The 15,718-nt window shown below is 46.7% G+C and overlaps 1 protein-coding gene across 1 annotated transcript; it reads right to left on the minus strand.

Moving 5' to 3' along the window:
- Positions 1–1,218: 1,218 nt before the first annotated feature.
- map3k3 (mitogen-activated protein kinase kinase kinase 3) lies at positions 1,219–15,485 on the minus strand. Its single transcript, XM_062486037.1, has 17 exons — positions 13,941–15,485; positions 11,007–11,108; positions 10,415–10,536; positions 10,165–10,214; positions 9,716–9,815; positions 9,377–9,490; positions 9,031–9,151; positions 7,973–8,106; positions 7,744–7,817; positions 7,561–7,628; positions 7,219–7,314; positions 6,664–6,825; positions 6,204–6,352; positions 5,012–5,143; positions 4,726–4,855; positions 4,366–4,543; positions 1,219–3,442 (listed from the first exon to the last, which is right to left on the minus strand). The coding sequence occupies exons 2-17, from the start codon at positions 11,008–11,010 to the stop codon at positions 3,214–3,216; spliced, it is 1,863 nt and encodes a 620-aa protein (XP_062342021.1). The 5' UTR covers positions 11,011–11,108; positions 13,941–15,485; the 3' UTR covers positions 1,219–3,213.
- Positions 15,486–15,718: the final 233 nt, after the last annotated feature.

Raw genomic sequence — 15,718 nt, forward strand, 5'->3', positions numbered from 1 at the left:
GGTGGAGAGGGTAAAGCAGGGAGCTTAACTGGGGGCAGACAGGCCGGCTGTATGACTCAGCACCACCGGGTCCAAACAAGTGTGGTCACAAAGAAGGGTGGTGGGAGAGCCGGTTCAGCCTCAGTCCAGCCGTTTGCCTGTCAGCAGTAATGCTGGGGCCCGGCAACCCAGGAACATACCACACAGTCCGCACCACATACCGCCTCAGACCCCAACACATACCACACCCACCACAGGCCACACACGAGCTGCCCCACGATAACAAGAAGGGAGGTGGGGGAACAGCATGGACCCCGAGGTGTGGAAGACACTGAGGGTACACCTGGCACCTGGCGAGTCGTGGAGACGTCATGGCAACACCGAGAGAAACACGGCAAGGAGAAGAAACCAGGAGGACAATAGGACTGGCGTTCTGGGCTTCTGGAACATAATGAAGGCCTGGAAGAAAGGAGCCCATTCCTGCACAGACCAGAGAACAAAGGATTAGAGGAGGAGAGAGGAGAGGGGGGAGAGCCAGGCCAGGGAGCTGATAAAGAGCATCAACATGGAGTTGAATGCCAAATGACAGCAACTGGACAGATGTCTGTTAGCTATTTGATCCGCTCCTAACCCAGCGCAGAGAGGACACAATGAGTCTATCCACCCTCTTCAGCCGCCCTCACCCTGCTGGGCATGTGATGCAGACATGTCCTGAAACCAACCTAACGTTCATCCGGACAGCAGTTGATTGACTTGTTTGTGGATGCTTTGGGAGTGCATTTGGGGTCATTCGACCAAGCATTTCATTAAGGAAAAATGGGACTTGGCTTTCACAAGCAAAGGGAAGGGACAGCGTACATGTAGTTGCTGGAAAAAACAAAGCAATAAACTAAGATCTACCATCCATCCTCATGTGGCATCAGTTCAAGAACAGAAACCTTTGTTTAGTAAAAAAAAAAACCTGTCCTCCATCTTATGGCTGCATACTGTAGGTTGGCAGAGCTCTGGAGAGACATAAAAAAGCGTAAATCAAGTTGATTCTTAGTTCCTACAATGAGCTCCATTGAATGACGTACTCTTTTGTTTAGTTGACTGGGCCCAATCCTGTTAGCCTGTTGGACACACATGCCCAGAGAGAGAGAAAGAGAGAGAGACAGAGAGAGAGAGAGAGAGACAGAGAGAGAGAGAGAAAGAGACAGAGAGAGACCTGGTCATAAACAACAAGATAGGCAACTTAAAGACCAGAAACAAAAACAATTTATTTGCTTTTGAAAGTAGGCACTCAACAATATATAAAAGACCATTCTTTTTCATTGTAAATAAATTTGATACACTGGACTTTGCACTGCAAATCCTGTCATGATACATAATCATTTATATTTCTAAACATCTAGCTTGTAGTCATTTGCTTACCCCAGGGTTCATTCAAATGTTTGGCTTTTTTCCAAAATAGGACCACTTTCAATACTGAATTGATTTTAGCTGCCTTTAGCATTTAGCAGCCACATGACATCTGCTCGTCACTCAAATGTTTAAGATACAGAAACATAAAGGGCAAGTAAAGGATTTCAAACCAGACCAAAGTGAGACATAAGGGAGCCCGTTTCTAAAAGTATGGTAGGGGCCAGATACTAGTCTTTGAACCCTGAGCTAAACAAATTCGTCGTGCTGGGTGGAACACTGGCATCACACTCCTCCAGAACGCTCTCCTGGCTGTTAGCTTTCTCACACGCTCTGCCACCTCGATCTCGGTGCGAGGACACTCAGACGGCTCTAGCGACAACACGTTGGTACATTACAGCTTTCCTCCTCATTCTACACTTCATCATATAGAATACCAAATTGTTTAAATTGTTCTTGTGTTAAAACAAGACTGAAATGACTTCTGGCCTGTAGTCTGCATGAGATTTCCTAGCAGAAGGGTTCCAATACAAACTTGCATGCCTGAAATAAAGCGAGGATGCTGAAACATATATTTGAAAAAATCTTGTGGTAGAAAAAGTGATTTGGTGGGACAGACAGAGCTTATTTTCCACCCAGTTGTTTACTTACATTATCAACCCTAATTTCATAATCTCTGCAAAACCAGCTGCTTCCACAGTTTATCACTTGACCACAACATTTCTCATATACCTAAAAAGCATCATTTGATTTCAAATGGTCTTTACAGAGACAATATATAAAAAATATATTTATACATATATATTTGTATGTAAAAATCTAATTGAATGGACACAGGGATATAAATAAAAGTGAAATAAACCTGTAAAAAGAAGGAAATTTGGCAGGCAGAACAAGAACGTTGTTCGTATTTTACATAAAAGTGCATCTGATTAAAATGAATCCTAAATGGGAGTGCTTCCAAGACAGATGAACAGTATACTGACTGGCCAAGCCAACAGCAAAAAGACTATACATAATGCATTAGGATTGTATTCCTCAGTTAATGAGTAGCAGACGATATCATCAGTCTCATTGTATGGTCTCAAATACATGAAGCCCCTCCGTGATTGAACCTCACGCCATTCTTCTTTGGTACAATCTAAGCAGCAATTGATGTACTGCAGTAGAGGGTAAAACATTAAGGCACAGTTATCGTCAATATAAACTGTCAAGGTAACATGAGGTTAACTCGGAGGCCTATTAGAGAGAGTCTTGTCAACATCGCAAACAGTTTGAAGGACGGAAGGAGAGGTAAATACTGTCCGTTCTCAGTCACACTGTGAGTAGTGCATAAGAGGGGTTTAACACGTCATGGGTCCTGCTCCTTGAGACAGTATTCAGCGCAAGCTGAGGCGAGTCACAGTTACCTCAGAGATCTCAGCCGAGAGAGACCGTCTGGAGAAATGTAAACGCGCGAGAGGACACTTTGGTGCATTTAAGACACATTTGGAGTCTGTGTTCTCTCTACGGAACACTAAAGCAACGGACATTGTTGAGGCACAAGGATTGCCCCTCAATCCCAGTCAGTGGGGGAATCACAGGTCGCGTGGCGCCCCCTGGTGGGAGGAGGTACTCAGACCAAATAAAGCACTGGTGAGGGTTGTCAAGAAAACACATTGCCTATGATTGTCAATAGCAACCACAGAGCTGATAATGGAATGACCCGGGAGTCTGGATGAGATGTGTCTGCTCTAAGGAGTCCCCTGAAGGAGGAAACTCACGCAGTTTCAGTCAGTGAGCCTGCTTGTCTGTGGGGCGGGTCACGAGGAGAGCTTGCCGTCTCTGACCGTCTCAGCACAGGATCTGGGAGAAGGGGTGTCTAAGCAACTCCTCAGCACTGGGCCGGTGCTTCGCGTCCACGAAGATGCGGTGGATGAAGTCCAGAGTGTGGTCAGAGGTGTTCGCGGGCAGTATGGGTTTGGTCGGCTGAGTGGCGATCTTAAAGATGGCCGCCATGGCCTCGTATTCTGCCCAGGGTGGTTTTTCTGTGAGCATTTCCACCACCGTACAGCCTAGACTCCTGAAGAGAGACACACAAGGCCACAAGCGAACACAAGCTTATTCTACAACGATACTCAACACACAGCTTTCGTGAAAAACCGTAACAAAAGTTATCGGAATAAAACGTCCCGTTTAGAAGAAATAAACAAAAGAGCTGCTGTTCCTCTACCCCTCTATACAGGCACAGGCAGCACATCGTTCTGCTGATCTGCTCCCAGGCTCCACTGGAATGTTTTGGTGGAAACTTCTTCCCTTTTTCCCCTCCTCACTGTTGACAATTAAAGTGTGCTATTGCTGGCAGCAGGGGGCCTCTTCAGTACTTAATTTCAGACGCAGCTGGGGGCTGGCAGTGGGGAGGGGTGTGGAGCCCCAGTCCTCCAACCCCTCCCTGGCTGCTCCCCACCGCTAGTTCTCCTTGCCCAGGGCCCTCAGGGGATGGGAGCTTGGAACATTCCGACCCCTGTTATGAGCCGGCTGGCTGGCTCTTACCCAATCACATCCCTCGCCTGACGGGATGCCACCCAATCGCATCGCACAGGGGAATCCCTGGGAAGCAGGTGGGCCCATCCCACTCTCTGGCTCACTACGTGGGAGTGTGGCAGCCCGTCTATTTCGCTGATTAAATATAGACCTTTTCCCTTAAAAATACGCGTTTTTTCCGATCAAGAAACTAAGTTTCCTTATTTAGAAGCAATAAGCTGTTATATACATGTACCCTACTTCCCTTTTGATTCCAGTACTCAAGCCACTTAGAATGCCTAACCACACCGTCTCAAGTAAACAGAACCTGCATAGCTCATAAAAACGTCTTAGAGAAGCTTAAGGGACTGAGGAAATATTGAAAAGTCACAAACAAGGCCCGTTTCCAACCAATCCTCCAACTAAATGTGCGTCTATTAAAGGCCATTGGACACAGTGGTGGCAGATCTGGCTTCATCTTACCAGACATCGGCCTTCCTGCCGTACCCCTCTCCACTGATCACTTCCGGACTCATCCAGTAGGGGGTGCCGGTGACAGAGCGGATGCCTGTGCCAGACATACAGATGGTCTGCAACCTCTTGCTGGCGCCAAAATCTCCCAGCTTTACATTTCCCGCTGAATCTCGCAGAATGTTGGCACCTGAGCACGGAAAAGTCGGGCGTCACGTCATGTGGCTCTCAAATAACCAATCCCTGTCCTTGTATTTTACAAACTGTCAGTTCTTAAGCTGGATGCTGTAATCCTTTTTTAATTGCTATCAGCCGTGTTTGTCACATCTGCTTTTAATAACAGCTTTCCGAGATGGGTACTGAGAGCAGTACCTTTGATGTCCCTGTGAACAATCATGTTGCTATGGAGATAGGACATGCCCTCCAGGATCTGCCGGGTATACTTCCGGGTCACATTCTCTGTCAGCGCTCCGTAGGCCTTCAGCTGGTCTTTGACTGAGCCCTGAGAGACAGGAAATGCAGAGTTTACGTTCCATCCTCCAGAGAACAGGGTACCAACACATACAGGGGCCTGGGCCTGAAGACCACAGATCTGCTGTAACTCTGAGTGGATCCCTTCAGCGGTGTGGCGCGGGCCAGTTCTGACTGACTCACTTACCCCTGGCATGTACTCCATGAAGATGGTGAGAGTCTTCTCGTTGCGGTCTCTCAGACAGCCGTAGTACTGGACAATACGCTCGTGGTGTAGGTTCTTGAGCAGCTGGATCTCACACTCCAGAGCACTCACCTCCTACAGAAAAAACAAATAAGATATGTGATGAGAGAGAAAGAGAGGGAATAAAGATAAAATCCAACAAATGAAATTCCAACTGCAACCCAAAAACATTCCCAATAACAATTTGAAAGTTTCTGAAGCCATACATTCAACAACACACACACAGCCAAATAGGACATAAGTGTGCCAGAGCAGAGCCGGCCGTATCAAGAACATGAGCTCTAACAATCCAGTTCCTCAAAAGCAGTTCCTGAGTTTACCTCAAACTATGTGGCCACAGAGGTCAATTCACAGGGACAAAGACAGAGATTAAGCAACAGCGAGAGAGCGGAAGAGGGAAAAGCAGCGATAAACAAAGTATCCCCGACACAAAGCCCAACTAAATAGATAAAAACAACAACAACTGATTAACATCCTCTGCAGACAGAGGGGATTGGAGGGGCTGGAGGAGGGTGAGGGGCTTTAGGAGGCCTGCTCTCTTGCCCCCTCTTTTAACTTGTTCCCCCCCTACACACACACACACACACACTAACACACACCCACACACAGTCCACTCAGATACAGGAAGTGACACTGCATGTTTTCTCTGTCTCTCTCTGGCTGACAGGAAAACACATTAAAGCAGAGGGGGGAGAGAGAGGAAAGAAAATCTGTGGAATAAATTCTTTCTTTCGGTCTTCTCAGCGACGGAGAGCATTCCCGGTCGAGATTTATGGGATACGCGAGGGAATCAGACAAACAATTCTTCAGATTATTATCGGATCTGCCTGTTTTGGTTTCAACGGTTAATAACTAGTTTTAGTAACTAAAACTGAGTGAAGTTTACTTTCGTAACACACTGCATTCCAACAGTCTTTTAGAAAGTCAACATGCAGAGCAAATAACCTAATTCTTGGTATCACTCCATATCAAAGGTGTTCAGGCCTAACCACTAGACTCGTCATTAATCATCGACCAGTCAGGCAATTGCTTTCTGTTTGAATACACAACAAATAATCCTTGGTTTGATTTGACACCATTCTTTGTGACCAGTAACCAACACATGTAGGGGCATGTTAAATGACTATGCTCTCACCTTGCTAGTTTCAGGGCTGTCAGGGTCAAACTGGACCTGCTTAGCAGCCAGCTCCCGGCCCGTGTCCACATCGTAGCACAGGTAGACCCTCCCAAAGGCACCCTGGCCCAGCAGCTTGCCCCGACGCCACGTCACCGGAGCACTGGGGGCTGGAGGGAGAACACGGGCACGTCAGCTGACCTCACAGAAGGGCCCTTATAATGTGTTAGCAAACATTTACATTTAGTCATTTAGCAGACGCTCTTATCCAGAGCGACTTACAGTAAGTACAGGGACATTCCCCCCAAGGCAAGTAGGGTGAAGTGCCTTGCCCAAGGACACAACGTCATTTGGCTGAGCCGGGAATCGAACCGGTAACCTTCAGATTACTAGCCCGACTCCCTAACCGCTCAGCCACCTGACTCTTTTTATCCTTGATGACGTCCATGATAAGACGGGTGTAAGACGCGTCAGGACTTACACTTGTGGGCCACAGGGCGGTCCTGTGGGCGGAGTCTGCCCTGGGCATCGACCAGCTGCCAGCTGCCCAGGCTCTCCTCGCTGCCGTTGAGGGAGCGTCGTGACGGGACCAGCGTGAATAAGTTGCCTTGGGGACGACGAATACGTGGGAATGTTCGTCGGCCTGGTGGAAGAGCAGAGGCAGGGTAAGAGGCAGAGTAAGAGGCAGAGTAAGAGGGAGGGTGAGAGGCAGGGTAAGAGGCAGGGTAAGAGGCAGGGTAAGAGGCAGAGTAAGAGGCAGGGTAAGAGGCAGGGTAAGAGCCAGGGTAAGAGGCAGAGTAAGAGGCAGGGTAAGAGGCAGAGTAAGAGGGAGGGTGAGAGGCAGAGTAAGAGGCAGGGTAAGAGGCAGGGTAAGAGGCAGAGTAAGAGGCAGAGTAAGAGGCAGGGTAAGAGTCAGAGTAAGAGGCAGAGTAAGAGGCAGAGTAAGAGGCAGGGTAAGAGGCAGGGTAAGAGGCAGGGTAAGAGGCAGAACAGTGGGATGCCTAAAGGGGGAAGAGGTGATGAGGTGCAGGACTACCTTCACTGTGGTCCTTGTGGTGCAGAGAGACGTGGTAGCGGCGGGGGTAGGTTCCTCCCTTCCCCACCACCTTGTCATAAACGTGGTTCTCCCGGTCTGAGGGACACAAGTCAAAGGTCAAAGGTCAGCTGGGCAACCACACAACTTGGGCTGAGCCCGGCCGCAGGCTGAGTCACACAGCATCCATGTAAAGCCAGTCGACTGTTTTGTTGCTGTGTTCTGTTGCCTAGCAATACACTGTTGAATTGTTGCCAAGAGCTTAAGTATGGTCCAGGACTGTTGCTAAGGGCTGGTGATTGACGTTGTTACCAGGAGTTATTCTTGTGCAATCTTGGCACCCACCTGAGCACTCCTGCCTGTTATCAGGGTAGCTCTTGGCTCTGTGCATGCGTGACTTCCTTTGGGAAGGGCTGGAGGGGAGGAAAGAGGTGGAGAGAGAGGTGCATAACTGTGTCCGGGAGTACATACTAAACACACAGACTCCATAACCCCGCCCATGTACAAACGTGCCTTTCCCCGGCTCACCTGTCTGAGCTGCTGTCCAGTGATTGGCAGCTGCCAGACACTGAGTTCTCTGCGCTGCTCCAAGGATCCAGCACCTGCACAGAGCCAGAGACACAGAGAGGGATGTGTTATGTGCAAACACTGGACAGCATGTACAACGGAAGCATGAGTAAGGGCCTGTGCGTGTGTGTGTGTGCGGGGGGGGGATTGTGCGTGTGTGTGTGTGTCCACATGAGCCCTGATGACTCACACACTGGTCGATGGTCTCGGGGATGAACTCCCCCTCGCTGTTAATGCTGGTGTAGGAGCCCTGGCGGGCGATCCTCTGCTGCCGCTCAGGGACGTAGCCAGGGGGTGGAGAGCTGCGGCCTGTGTTCTGAGAGCCTGGGATGGAGAGCAGGGGGTCAGGAGGGCAGGAAGAAGACTACCACAGAGAACCTTGTGTGAGTCACTAATTTGCACGCAATGTCAAAGGTAGTCCTAGCGAAGCACAATCCACAATAGCATAGCGCCTGGAATAGGATGAGATTTGCATCTTTGCCGTGGAATGACTCAAAACACCGAACGTGTCGACTCAAAGACAGAGTGAACAGACTGAAGCATGAATACAGGGATTGTTTAAAATGTCACTCTGCTTGAGGCAAGGATCTACTGCGGGTTTTTACAGCTTCCCCCCCTCTCCTCTCCCACCAAAACAACCAGTGATTCTAAACCAGGCCGCTGGCCTGCCTTGCTAATAGTGTCTTGAAATCTGATTGGCTGGTGGCCAGCCGGCCATTGTAGAGAAGCCAGTGATGGTGGACAGGAAAAGGAAGAGGACCCACAGCTAAGAGAGGAAGTCAGTAGAACAACAACCAGTGAAGGAGAGAGGGAGGGAGAGAGAGAGAGCAGAGAGAGAAAGAGCAGAGAGAGAGAGAGCAGAGAGAGGGAGGGAGAGAGAGAGCAGAGAGAGGGAGGGAGAGAAAAGGGAAACCAAAGAGAGAGCAGAGAGAAAAAAAGAGAGTGCGAGGCGAGAGAGCACGGAGAGAAAAAGAGAGAGTGCAACGGATATATGACACAACCAAAAACAAACAGAACATTATTGACAAAGTATTACTACTTCAGTATCATACATTCTAAGCAGAACAAGGCCACTTCCCTTCCTCCTTTCCACATTTACATGTATTCATTTAGCACACGCTTTTATCCAAAGCGACTTCCAAGAGAGAGCTTTCTAACATAACTAATGAACCGAGTTCTTCCAGAGAGACCAAGGATACTAACTGTATCGTACGCGACCGAAGCAATCGGCTAAAGGGGACTACTTACTGGTGGAAAGGTGGCGCCCCCTGGGTTCTGAGGCTTGGTACGCGGTGCTGACATCACCTGTGGACTGGGAGGCTTTGATCCTCACCTGCTTGGCCACCGTCGAGTGAGAAGAAGAAGACATCTGTCCAGGAAGACACAAGGACAGAGTACACATCTGGTTAACACACACACACACACAGGAGCATGCATAATCTGACACATAGTCATGGGTACTTTCTGTACCGTGTGTGTGTGTGTGTGTGTAGGTGCATGTGTGTGTGTGTGCATGTATCTCTGTGTGTGTGTGTGTGTCTGCGTGTATGTGTGTGTGTGTGTGTGTCTGTGTGTGTGTACGTGTGTGTCTTACGTTGGCGTGCTCCTGCGTCAGCAGCAGGATCTTAATGCTCTTCATGTTGGAGCTGCGGTCCAGCAGGTCGATGGCCTTGTCCAGGTCGTCCTGGGCACGCAGGGGGATGGACAGCTGGGAGGACACAACCAGGACAGACGTCTCAACACACACTGGGAACAGACGCTCTGGACACTGTCCACTGTGCCTCTACGAGGACAAGTCTTCGTAACTACAGCATTATTTCACTGTGAATTATACTTTGTGTGTATACATATACATGTATTTGTTTATATTCATCTAAATGTTTTGAGATTTTAGGGAATGACGAGCAATGGGAAGGAAGAAGGTTAGTATTACCTCATTATTCATATAGTGCAAGTCTAACTGTTGGCCAAAAACAGTCTTGACTTTCTGCTGTATTTCCTCAAACTGCACAGGTCGGCCAAACATCAGGATCCTGCACACATAAGCATGGATTTCAGATAGACAGACAAGCTGATCCAGGAAGAGACAGGAAACTAATATGTCTTTACATATGCAAAAAGTCATACACACACACACAGATCTAGTTTTCAGCATGTGCAGATTTCACTAAGCACACCTAGCATAACTGTGGTTTTATCTGGCAGCTGCAGCTAAACCACAGCCCTTTCCCTTTAAATTCTCTCCCCAGTCTGCGTTTCAGTCTGAAAGGACAGTGTGTGTTTGAGCGGAGTAGACTCGGCTCTGTCCTGTTGACCAATGACACGACTGAATTCACACCCGCGCGCCACTCATTCATAAACATGTTCCTGTCGCGAACTCACCTCCTCTCTCCACAGAACTCAAACTTGATTCTGACATCATCCTGTGGAATCTGAGAAACAAAGCCCATGACGAGATTAGGTAAGGAGATTCAAGTGAGGTCATGAAGTGAGGTCATGAAGTGAGGTCATGAAACGAGGTCATGAGATAAGAAAATAATTTCTAATAGAGTCCCTATCTTGTAAATGTCAAACTATTATAAGGACACTCCTCCAGGGTTGGTTAGACGTGAGAGGGGTGGGGGGGGGGTACCTGTCTGGTGGTGGGCGTGGGCGTCTTGGGCTTGCCCGTGTCATGGGAGGGCAAAGGCTGGCGCCTAGTCATCTGCAGGGCCACCAGGTCCTTCATGATAGAGTGGAGAGCCTGTCTCTCATCTACACAGGGCGGGCAAAGACACAGGGACAGAGGCAGTGACCTAAAGGTGTTCCACTTAGTTCCGCACGATAAGATGTAGGCAGACAATTAGTAAGTCATCTTTAACTGAAGCCACATTGAGTGTGCTGTGGCAGGGAGAAAACTGAGGTGTTTTCGATCTTCCTATTCCCACGTTTGATCTCTGAGCAGGCCCAGTCTCAGCTGTGTTAGCTCACGAAAGGAAAATATTCAGTTTGTGTTGATTGGAGCGACATCACACAGTTTCAGAGCAGGAGAAAGAACCAGGCCCATGTCTCCATAACACTGAAAACCAACCTTCACCCAACAGCGCCTGTAGCACCCTCGAACACAAGCTACGGTCTGGGGATGGTGTCGGACTGTGCGTGCGTGTTTCGATCTGTCAATGCGTCTGTAGACGTACTGTCCATGTGATGGTAAAGAAATCCATCTAATCAGACAGGGTACTTACTCATGTTGGTGATGTGTGTGTTTACGTTATGTGTACGGTGTCTTAGCCAGCCGCCTTCAGAGACTTCCTTCTGCAGTGCCGGCACCCATCAACAGCATGCAGCTGGAAAAAACAAACCTAGTCGTTAGTTAAAAGGAAATACATCTTGATGCCCTCCTCTTTCTTCTCCTCATCATCATCTTCGTCATCATCATTTAATAAGTTTGTTATCTGCATGAGAATAGTAAAGGCAATCTTTGGAAACAACAAAGCAGAAGTGATGGACACGTAGGATGCATTGCGACATACAGCACGACTTATTTTTATTCCATTGAAACGACCATTTCTCACACTGTGGGCATGCAAAGCCAAGCAGAAACATGAAATCTTCTGACTTTTTTGGGGGAGGACGAGGCCTGGATGAACGGAAAACTACAATTTAAAAAATGCTCCAAGTGAGTGTGTGCATAGTATGACAGGGAGTGGGGAACTTTGCCCGTAAGAAAGAGTGAGAGTTGAAAAGGTTTGAAACTCAAGATGCCTTGGCACTCACAGATCTGGCAAAGGTTACTACATAAGAAAGGTTTTACTGGGAATATTTTGCCATTTAAAAAGGCTGCCAGTGTTAAACTTCTCAGAGTGCATGAGCCATGAGACACTCACTCAACCATGTTATAACTGTATGGTTAATAGTAAGAGAGCAATATCATTTTATTCACAGCCTGTTCTGTGCCAAACACACATTTTTCCTAGATTTGTGGGGGTATTTCCACCAAGGTATTCATGGTGACAACATGATTATAAAGTAAGCCTTTTCCTTTAGTGGAATGATTTGCTAGATTAATAACATTGAGAATATTGCATTTTTAAATTTAGTGGCCAAGCAGTAGGAAGACAATTTAGCAGCAAAATAATATGGATTTGGCAGTCAATGTACTTTCTTTCGAAGACAGTACATCCTTTAGACTTAGGACCGTGCACCGACTGAGCAGACTGGTGGTCATACTATATCAAAAGGTAGTTTGGTCTCTCTACGGAAAAACTGCGTCACTCCTAATGGTATTAGCCTCTTAGCCATCCCTGCCCAGCATCTACCGAATCAATAAGGTCCTGTCAGGATCAAAATGATCTCAGACACAACAGAGACCAGAGCTCGGCGTAGACACAAGCCACCTGAAGCCACCTCGTAGTGACCCGAGGCGAGCTCAGGCAAGCATCCCACAAAAAGAACTGAACAGAGAGCTCCCCTGCACCCTGTAGTAATATTGAGGTGAAATTCATATTCACATAAGCCCCAGCCTTCAACTCCTTAAGGCTCCAGGGTGGGAGACCAGAGACACGGTGGATGAGGAGGGCATGTCAAACTATGGATGTGGGAAGATGGTGGGCAACGGAGGTGGCAGGAAATCCACAGTCAGGGGGTGTGACTCTACAACTGGGAGCAGCAACACCTGCAACACATCAGTGGTTCTCTGGATTTCTGTGTAATAATCACCCACTGGAATGTCAGGCATGTCCATCTGTAGTTACCAGTTACCATGGTGTCTGTAGTTACCAGTTACCATGGTGTCTGTAGTTACCAGTTACCATGGTGTCTGAGCCCCCTCTCTCACGCTTGTCCGTTTAAAGAAAGCTGGAATTATTTTTTATCCTCTAATATCTACCCTCAACACTTCCTACTAGGGGTGTAGCAATATATTGTGTAACAATATATCGCAATACAAAATGTTTACAATATGTATCGTTGAGTTATGGCAACATTTTTACAATGTGATGTCCGTTTGATCATATTGGTTGAGCTACCAGCATGCGACCTATTCTGTACCTGTGTAATGCATGCATTCATTGCATTCACAGAAATCGCTTGAACGGAGTTAACTAAATTGTATGTACGACAAAGAAAATTATTGAAAATGTTTCATGTTTTGGAAATAAATAAATTTTCAGTTCAGAATTTCAGTTTAATTACAATGTTCAAAATATTGTGATACGTATTCTATTGTACACCCAGTATTGTGATACTTATTGAATCGTAAGCTGAGTGAAACCACAGGGTCACGACCATATGAGCCTAATCTAACTACCTATAGCACATTTTCCATAGCTCCATAGTCCACTGGAAACACTGTGTGCAAAACATGTTTGTATGATATCTCAGTAATACATTGACTGGTTTCTCTGTCTACCTCTCCATCTCATTGCTCCTCCGCTCTCCTGATTTTAATTACCTCCTCAGTGGAATGTGGGGAATTCAGCGAGGATAGAGGCCACACACTAGTAGCCCAGTCAGCTGTCCATGCTTTATTTTCCTTGAATCACATTTCCAGGGCTAGCAGGATTTACATGGATTTTCCTTCCCTCCAACCCCAACCCCCCCCCCCCCCCCCCCTCCACCACCACCACTTTCTGCCTGCTTTGAGGTGTTTAGTCTATGGCTGTTTTTCCCAGACACGGTCCTTGCTCTGTCTCAGACTGGTAGTGCATTTGGAGTCTGTGTCTCACATCAAAATCCCCCGGAGCTGCCCCTGGCCTGACGTCTCTTACTTGTTTAAGAGGCTCAAGGGTTCCTGGTTAGGGCGACAGGGCTGTACAAGCAGCTGCAGTTCAAGGCTTTTAAAAAAAAAGTTACTGTTGAAGTTTGTAGGGAGGCGTGCACCTCGCAGTATAGCAGCCTGTGTGAATGATGGTGCAGGCTGCTATACACAACAGGCTGAGTTGTGTGTTTATAGTGAATCACAAATTAGTCTGGCCACATCTCCTTTTTAAGTATAAATATATATATAATTTTTTTTACTTTCATTGGTAAAACAACTGTGTAATAAATCATAGAATATACAAGCAAAATAAGTGGGCTGAATTGACCATTGAAGGCTGTCAATAAGCAGACACTTTTCATTTATTTCATTAGCAGCAGATGCGTTAACAGAAGACTTGGAGGCGTGCATGCTTTCTCACCTGTGGACCTCATGACCTCTGTCGAGGGCAAGGCCGGGGTGATGATGGAAGGCGCCGTCTACTGTAGGATGTTGGCCTCTATATCTTGCTGAAAAAACAGGTCGCTCAGCAGACAGGATGCGCTCAGCCGTTAACCCCACTTCGGCATCCTCGTCTTTAAATCCCACAGTGTTGTCATGTCACTCAAACAACCCCGCTGAGGTGCTGAGTGATGTTGTGGATGCCATGGTGGGGACGACCCACGGGTGCGGGGGCAGTCGTGCACGCTGCCCAAAAGTTGGTAGGCTATGGCGCATACAAATACTTTCCACTAATAGTGACCCTTCTATTTTTCCATCACATCGAGTGTTACTCTGTATCCTGTTCAACGAAAGAGCCAACTAGTCTGATTACAATGCCTACTTTAGACAGTGTTAAAATACATCCAAAAAAAGAGCAATGTCAAGCCTGCGTCGCCATAACATCCAAGATGCTCATCTTCCCAAACATTAAAACAGATGTCAGATGGCATCTCTTTATGTTACAGTCTGGAATGGAAAAATGAACAAAAGGCAAAGAATCTTACAAGAATATTAAAGACATTTCCTATAAAAAAAAATGTCGCACGTGGACGTTTATGAAAATGAACACAAAAGGTGCAACAATAACCTCGTTGCCTTTATGAAATCCATTTGTAACAGAACACCCAAGAAAAAGACCAAGCGATTTCCGTGATTTTGATGGCCTCTTTTCCTGCTAAATTTGCAGATTTCCCCCTTTCGGATTATGCACGTTTCAATCCAACGTGTAGGCCTATAGCTTCACTTTTATGCAAAAAAGAATACGCTATCCATAACTTTATAGCTTATCGTCGCCCGTTTCTATTGTAGCGCTGTCGTCTAGATCATATTATAACAAAAGAAAGTTTTGGGGAAAGTGGTTAAAGCCACAACATGGTGGGTGACGGACGATTGATTCAGAAAAAGCGTACCGAAAATGTTTTGTATGTTTATATATATATATACAAATTCAAAGCTTATGACGAAACAACGAAATATTTGGTTGACATACTACCGGAGGAAAATCTTGCAGTGATTATGGACTAGACAGAATACAGTACACTATAAGTCAGTAGCCTTACTCATTTCCCCGCAGCTTATTGCAACTCGAGCAAAAACTCCGTAGAAGTGAAAAATGCTGCTTTAACAAACAAAAGAAGTTACCGACATAGGCCTACACCAACTTATCAGACGAATTGTTGAATTCAGGACAATCAGCAAAAAATAAGTCCGTATGCCCACCAACACAAAGTAAAATATCTTTAATGCGTCCAATTTCCTGACAGAAAAAAATCGTCTCCGGAACCCCTCTTGGCGCTTCCATCGAAAAGAGAAATGTATAATCCAAGTGCTTAGTATTGTTCAACGCCTTACCCTGATTGCTTGTGTTTATAAATGTTCGAACTTATATCATTGTAGCGACGTAAATAAGTCACCAGTGTATGTTGTACGATTACAGTAACTAGATTTATGCCGTGCCCTCTCGGGAGCGCGCTGTTCTCTGCCGATAAATCGCCCTGGGTAGCGCGCAGAGCCGCGCACAATATTACTGGCGCGTTAAAAAAAATGGACTCGTAACCAAATGTACACAGTTATGACGTACTCATCTACATTATTCAGGACTCTAGAAATCATACTTGCGTGCGGGATCCCTTACGGTTGACAATGGAGAACAAAATTCCCATCCACCATCTCGAGTAATCTATGTCTTTTTACATTTAGATCTTTGCATAATCTTGG

This window comes from Osmerus eperlanus, chromosome 2 (assembly GCF_963692335.1).
Source record: "Osmerus eperlanus chromosome 2, fOsmEpe2.1, whole genome shotgun sequence".
NCBI lineage: Eukaryota > Metazoa > Chordata > Actinopteri > Osmeriformes > Osmeridae > Osmerus > Osmerus eperlanus.